General features: G+C 38.3%; 2 protein-coding genes across 4 annotated transcripts; one reads left to right on the forward strand and one right to left on the reverse strand.

The window, feature by feature from the left end:
• LOC18789484 (protein SPIRAL1-like 1) lies at window positions 2510-4673 on the forward strand. The gene is made up of 3 exons (XM_020570612.1): window positions 2510-2650; window positions 3479-3787; window positions 4333-4673. The coding sequence occupies exons 2-3, from the start codon at window positions 3512-3514 to the stop codon at window positions 4414-4416; spliced, it is 360 nt and encodes a 119-aa protein (XP_020426201.1). The 5' UTR covers window positions 2510-2650; window positions 3479-3511; the 3' UTR covers window positions 4417-4673.
• On the reverse strand, window positions 4886-7119 carry LOC18792294 (ubiquinone biosynthesis protein COQ4 homolog, mitochondrial). 3 transcript variants are annotated; one of them, XM_020570608.1, is made up of 4 exons: window positions 7013-7077; window positions 6767-6855; window positions 6346-6562; window positions 4886-5686 (listed from the first exon to the last, which is right to left on the reverse strand). In XM_020570608.1, the coding sequence occupies exons 3-4, from the start codon at window positions 6526-6528 to the stop codon at window positions 5177-5179; spliced, it is 693 nt and encodes a 230-aa protein (XP_020426197.1). In that variant the 5' UTR covers window positions 6529-6562; window positions 6767-6855; window positions 7013-7077; the 3' UTR covers window positions 4886-5176. The 3 variants fall into 3 exon arrangements, with proteins under 3 accessions (XP_020426197.1, XP_007227569.1, XP_007227570.1); XM_007227507.2 differs by lacking the exon at window positions 6767-6855 and having other exon boundaries at window positions 7013-7119; XM_007227508.2 differs by lacking the exon at window positions 6767-6855 and having other exon boundaries at window positions 6346-6592; window positions 7013-7088.

Below are 7378 nucleotides of genomic sequence, written 5' to 3' on the forward strand. Positions count from 1 at the left end.
ACATATTTTCCATGCTCTAGCTCATGGTTGGGTAGGTGTGCATCGAATTGGACCGTAGCTAGCTCAGTTTTCAATTTGGAATTCGGCCAGTTTTCGGCCTCCGTGTTCGGCCACTTCCGGTTAGTTTTTGGGGTAGGTCCAAGAACAAAAGTGGTTCCAAATATGGTGTTCTACCTAGGATAGGAGTTTGGAGCCTTGATTTTGAGATTTTCCGGCGATGCGTTATTGCTTTGGACACCCATCGCTGCCGGAGCATGCGACGGCACGTGGGTGAGGGTGGTGCAGTGGCACTGTGTCCTGATGCGATCCTTAGATTGTCACGAGCGCATAGGGCTTTGCGGATCTCAATTTGGATACCGTTTGAGCCTCGAAATGATTTTTCATATTGTGCGATTATCGGGTTCAATACTGTTGAGCCGTTGGATCGTAATCAATTTTAGGTATATTATTTGAGATACTTGTAGAAACGTGTAGGATTCGACGGATTTTGAATCGAAGTCCCGGATACTCCGAAATCGCGAACTCTAGGGCTAGGGTTTAGCAATTATGTGATTACAGGATTTTGATCGATCCGACCGTCCGATTGACACCAATACCCTCGGGACATGTGTCCTAGATATATTGGACCTTCTAGCGACTTCCGGATCATATTGTGAGGTCATGGACCCGTGGGGTTTCGGATTGACGTTGGACTTTAGCGCTTTTTGAGTCCTAAGATACCGCTAAACTACCCCACGTGGAAGGAAAGCTGTTATGGGCATATGGATCACTTTAAATTGATGCACGTACTTTTAGGAGCTTTGTATTAATAGAATATTATGGTCATTGAATCAGGCACCCGGGCACCAGTTGACCTGCAGGAGGGACCTTCAAGAAGTCCAACGAGCTCAGACTATCAGTGAGTGGACTCTTTGTTTTTATAAACGAATTTAAATTTAAGCAGTTCAGTTTCAGTCATAAACTGTTTTATTCTGTTAAATATTTTATGTTGTATGTTACCGAGTGAAATCTCCTTTAAAGAATTCAAGAAAAGAAATTCTAGTTAATTGTCAGATAAATGGCAGCAGACTTTTAAAGGTTACAGACAGTTATTTATGCTTCAGAAATTTTATATTTTCCTAAATCACCTTGTATCCAGAGATTAAATATTGCCTTCGGATTATATTTGTTGCCTTCGGTTTCGTCAGCATGCTTGACAGTTGCCCCACGAGTTCCTTGGTATTCGAACTCGTGTGGAGCGAGTAATGCGGATAAAGGTGGACTACGGTCCCCTGAATCCTACGAGTTGCGGCTCGGACTGACTTCGTGTCACTGAGACCTGCGAGTATGTGTCACCCATGGTGATGCAAGGAATTGACGGATATAAGGATTTGACGGAAATAAGGGTATTCCTAGGTGATAGTTTAAACTGTTTTCAAATGTATATACTTATCTACATGCATTGATTTCAGAAATAAGGAAAATAAGCTAGTTTGTATAACTGTTTTTACAGTGGGGTTAGTATGTTCATATACTATTTTCTAAACTTTGGTTTTGGGTCCATTCACCCTTTTTGTTGTTTTGCGCCCCCGGGTAGTAGAAGTGCACAGGAATCCACTACCGGGCCACTTCCCATCTTCCGCGGCTTTCTTCTGATGTAGGATCTGTATTTTGTACAAAGATTCACTCCTTTGTAAATTCTTAGTAGTCGCTCTGATGTTTTGCCCTAGATTGACACTTGAATTGTTGGAATGTATATATACGTATGCTGACAGTTGGTTGTATATATATGTACTTGTTTGGCAGGTAAAAATATTTTGGTATTGAGCCAGTTACAAGAGAAACTCTGCCGGTTTTTCGGTAGAAGTCAACCTTGTTATTTTATCGTGTTTTGTATAGAAGGGCAAATAAGTCATTTGTGCCCGACATTCACCAGGTGTCGGACACGCACAGGGTCTGACTCGAATTCCAAAGCGAAATTTGGATCGGGTCCTGTCACAGAGAATGGTGAAACATTCAAAATGTTATAAAATGCCATTGGTTAATGTAAACATTAAGAATTTAAATTATTATTAAATTATGATAATATGGTAAATTCACATTTTTATACTAAAAAAATTAAAATTAAAAGAAAATTCATATAATAGATCCTATTTTTATGGAACACAACTACCCATTTTAAAAAAAGCCTAGATCAACAGTTAGTAGTTTGATAATAATACATGTGTAAACTTGTTAAATATTCTATTAAAAAAAATAAACAAAAGTGAAAATTATTAATAAACAAAGGGCGGAAAGCAGAGACTAATCACTTTCAACGACGGTAAAATACTTTACTTCCCCACTTACATTCACAATTGGGTTATTGCCTTTGCTCCCGCCATGTCGTTTTTATTTTAAAAGGTGAAAGTGAAAAGCTTCAAAATTCAAAATTTCAGGAAAATTTATAATGAAAATCTAAATTGGTTACAAACGATTTTTTTTTCGTATAAATGAACACTCAATTTTTAAGAATTAAAATAAAATAAAAATAGAAAAACAGTGAGTGTATGTACTCATATATATAACGCATAGATTTGGCGTAGCTTTTGCTGTCTCAGTACTAAGGTTACAGTGTTTTTCACTCCCTCTGCTTCACAGCTTTCCCTCCAGATCTGATCCCAACAACCAGGTACCCTACCCAGCCCTATCTCTAACCCTAGATCTCTGCCTCTTATCTCGGATTTAGGTTTCAGTGTTTCAATCACTGGGTTGTGCTTTCAATTCCTTACCTTTAATCGATTTCACTGTTTTTGATTTGATGCTTTCTCTTGTTCTTCTCGCTGTGTTTTTTTATAATGAATATTTGATATTTCTTCGGTTGATTTTGTGGGTGAAATTGTGGCCCGGCACTGATTAGCATGTTGAGGTTCATTTCTTTTGGTAGATCTATATATGTTGCTTTGTTCAAGTGTGTGATTGAGACATTTCTCTTGCTTCGGTTTGGGATTTCTTGGCTGTGCAGTTTATGGTGGATCTGTTTATTTTCCCCTTTTTTGTACGGAAAACTTTGTGGATTTGAGCGTACATTTTGCTGAATTATGCGTCTTTGTGTCTAATTTAGCTGAAATGATCATTTGGGTATTAAATAGTGAAGTAAACTTTCAAAAATAAAGAGAGCTGGAATGGTTTGGCCTACCAAACGCCCCATGCTTGAGCCTTTTTTTCTGATGAAGGCAGAAGCCTACCATGCGGATACTAAGAGATTTTTTTTTTCTTTTCTCCCGGATTTATTGTAAATGTTTTGTTCTATAAAATGGATCAACAATAGGCTTGTTCGATTTCAAAGCATTTCAAGACATTGAAGCAAATAGTGATAAGGTCCTTGTGATAAATTTTCCTGCTGGCATATGACTGATGGTATATGTTTGAGGCTTCCAGTAGCAATCAATAGTATAATATCTTGCAATGTTTGTTCTTTTTCCCAAACATCTATTCTAACTATCTACTTGTAACACAGAGTGTAGGGTTATCTAAGAACAAGTTGGAGAACATGGGTCGTGGAGTTAGCAGTGGTGGGGGACAGAGTTCTTTGGGCTATCTTTTCGGGAGTGGGGAGGCTCCAAAACCGGCCGCAAACAACACCCAAGCTGCACCAATTCCAAACGAAGGGAGGGTTGTGACTAATGAGCCTGCTTCCAAACCTACTGCTCCTCCTCCTGCTCCTGAGCCAGTAGATATCACCAAGCAGATTCCTGCTGGCATCCACAGTACTTCTTCAAACAACTACATGCGTGCAGATGGCCAGAACACTGGAAACTTCATTACGGTATGGTTTTCCTGCTTGTCTATACTATTTTAGATGCAGTGTTCATACATTTTTTATTATTAAATGTTAGATCAAAATGTTGCTCTCTGTTTTCTTTTGTGTTTTTCAATTTCTTTCATAGGATAGAACATGACATGTAAAATGCGGGTCTTGATTAACAACTTTAAATATCTCAGCATTTTGCTAATTTGGTAAAACATTCTTCCCCATGTTGTAAAAAGGTTCAAGTTTCAACCTAGAAGTATTTCTCATCTACACCATCTAACATTTTAAGATTCACCCGTCTTTCCTCCCCTTCCTGCCCCTGTACCTTCTCCCTCTCTCCCTCCCTCAAGGGTAGCACACAGGTAGTAGTGAACCTGTGCCTGATTGGATTGTGCTTCCCGACCTTTACTTCACCTAAGTACTGACACAGATAGGGCTTGTTCCGGTGTTTGATCACTTATTGTGCCTCCGTAAACTTGTCTTTACAGCTCAAAACACAGTTGGTTGTAATGTCTTTTTGTGTGTTTTATTATGTCGGTATTGATTTTCCTTGTGTGCAGGATCGACCCTCGACTAAGGTCCACTCTGCCCCAGGTGGTGGTTCTTCTCTGGATTACCTCTTTGGTGGACCAGGTGGCAACTGAGACATGCCTTAGCATTGTTGAATTTTGTGGAACCTCTATTTTGGATGAGGCAATGCCTTCCATCCTTTATATAAACAATTATGACTTTTATGGATTCTGTGATGTAATATAGGTGTTGTGGTTGTTGGGATCATTCAATCAAAGAGTGCTCTTTTTTAGACGCATAAACCATCTGATACAGATTTCCTTGTCATGGACAAAGCAGCATTTCCCTAGTGCATATTTGGTGTTTTCTCTGTTATTTTCCCAGTGATTAATTTCTGTTAGCCATCTTTACGTGGTCATTTTTGTTGTTTTGAAATTCAAGTGGTGGTGATAATCGGTAAAATTTAAATTTTCTTTTTGAATGTCATGCCTTTCTTTTGCGTTGCCAGGCTCATGTGATCCGTCGTGTCTCTCGTGTTCCCAGTTCTCACATCGAAGTTATAAAAGTTATAAAAGAAAAATAAAATAATAAAACAAATAAGAAGAAAGGAAAAAATAGAAAACCACTATTTGTGACGGAAATACAATTTTGACTAACCAGTTTCAGAGGCAATACAACAAATCAAATTGGTTTCTCAGGAATAAAAGATCCAACTATGAAATGATTAGACGTGCTGGCAAGGACTGGACATAATTTACATGAGTTATCTTGTCCCACGATATTCAATTTCTGCAGATTGAAATCATACGGTAATTCTCGATGTGTTCAAACAAAATTAAGTCTCTTAACCAGTTCATGTGCTCAAGAAATCTACAGTTTCTCTCGCATACCAGATTAAGCTGCTCGGGTTTGTTTAGGAACAGCAGGAGCAGGAATTATGCCCCATTTTCTCCGAACATCCTCCAAGTCCTCATGAAAGTGCTGCTCATAATATATACACATGAGATCTGTGCACTGCATTCCGGCTTGGATGGCCCAAGGAAAGTAGTGTTGAAAGAACAATTTTCTTTGCTTCTCACTGAATCTGGCCGACCCCCCTATAACGGACATCAGGCACATGGGAAGGTACATTTGCTCAAACTCTATTACCTTGAGTGCCGATTCACCCATCAAGTTCGTTGGAAGGCCAAAAAGGGTGTGCCAGAAGTCGTGCACCTCGCGAGCCCTCATGGCCACGTATGCAAGCTCGTCCGTTTCCATGAACCGCACTGGCGGTCGATCATCTGGGGAGAAGTTCCTGGACCCCATGAACTTTGCATAGGCCGCACCAAATGTGTTTTCTGGTAGATCCCAAGCATGACCCACTTTTACAGATATTACACGGGGTTGCTCCAATAGTACAGCCTGTGAAAAAAGAAATGCATTGGTGTTAGAATAACAAGAGGAAGCTGTTGAGAAAATAGAATTTGCAAGAAACAAAGATTGCTTCATTTTTTATCTGCACAACAAACATATAATGTTTTTGAAGTACTCATTCCATACCATTTTGATATTTGGTAAATACAAAGTACAACAGTGAGTTACATATGACGAATCAGCTTAATTAAAAGCTCATTACAAGTAATCATACGAAAGCATTATGAGTGGTAGTAGTTTTCCATGTTTCCATTAGCTTTCATACAAATATAAACTAAGAGCAATAGCACTCAATACTCAGCAGTCAGTAACATGGAAAACAATATTGCCATTTTTACATGAAAGGCTAAAATATAACTTCAATTTGCCAGGATGTGTACCGTCAATAACCCAAGTAGCAATTTTCTCCATAAGTAATTATCTAAGTAGCGTTAGCAGCTAATATGTGTCATTTCCCTTGCTAAGATAGGCACGAAATGCTCAGTTCATGCCACTTTTCTATCAAAACAAGCAGAGTTTCAAAGAACATGTTACCGGCTCAAAAATAAACCCAAAACTCCAACACCCTCATTAACAAAACACAAGGCAGATAGCTAGGCAGAAACAACAGGAATAATTTGAGCAAGGTGGTAGACAAGAGGCTTTACCCTGCCTTCAGGGCTCTTCTTCATTCTTTCAAGAACTCTTTCAAATGCAGGCTTCCCAGTTGTCTCTCCAAGAGCTGCTATGAGGTCAGCTCTTCTTGGGTCCAGCAATGCGCCCACAGCCGAGCCAACCGCAACGGCTGCCTGCTGCCACCGGTTCAGCCGAACACGAGCACTTCCTATCATGGCAACTCTCCTCTTTTACTTGTAATCGTCACCCCTACCGACAGAATGTAGCACAACACTTAGCCTTCACAAGCACAAAACAAATTGAGATATTGCCAATGAAACATTTTCACAAACAGTTTCTGGGCAAGAAGACATAAACTAATGAATACAGCATTCAAACAAACGTAATTCAAAATAACCTTCACACAAGGGATTGAAGCGCCCAAATTTGTGAATTATTGACGGTTTTAATTACCTTGCTATTCGGAAATTAAGTAAAGATTAGCTAACTAAGTAAGAAAAGTATCGACGATTGTAACTTCGCGATCCGATCCCTGATGGTTACTAAGATCGCAAAAAAAAAATTCACTTTAAGAAAAACAAATGGTTACTAAGAAATTCGAGGAATAAAATTTGGGTATTTAATGCTAACGTCGAAAATATCCAAACTTCCATTAATTTTATCGTTAACCAAACAAAATTTTGGAGAAATTTGTGTTACCTGACTCCCTGAGTTTGGCAGACGAGCAACGCTTCGAATCTCTCTGTCTTTGGGCTTCGGGGCGGAATAAAAGCATCAATCATCATGCGCTCTATGTTTTTAGTTAAAATTTAATTAAAAATACTATAAAGTTATTTTAAGAGCTCTTTATAAAATTTTAATTTCAACCATACTCTCTAATTTAAAGAGTCATAAATATTTTTAATATTTTTAATATTTTTAATATTTTTAATATTTTTAAATTCAATTTTTGAATAAATTGTAGACACAAAAACAACAATAAAAAATAATTTACTTTAAATAAATGCTTAAAATAATATTAAATAAAGAAGCATTTAATTATAATGAGTTACTATGAGTCATTTC

Source organism: Prunus persica, chromosome G1 (assembly GCF_000346465.2).
Source record: "Prunus persica cultivar Lovell chromosome G1, Prunus_persica_NCBIv2, whole genome shotgun sequence".
NCBI classification, from domain to species: domain Eukaryota; kingdom Viridiplantae; phylum Streptophyta; class Magnoliopsida; order Rosales; family Rosaceae; genus Prunus; species Prunus persica.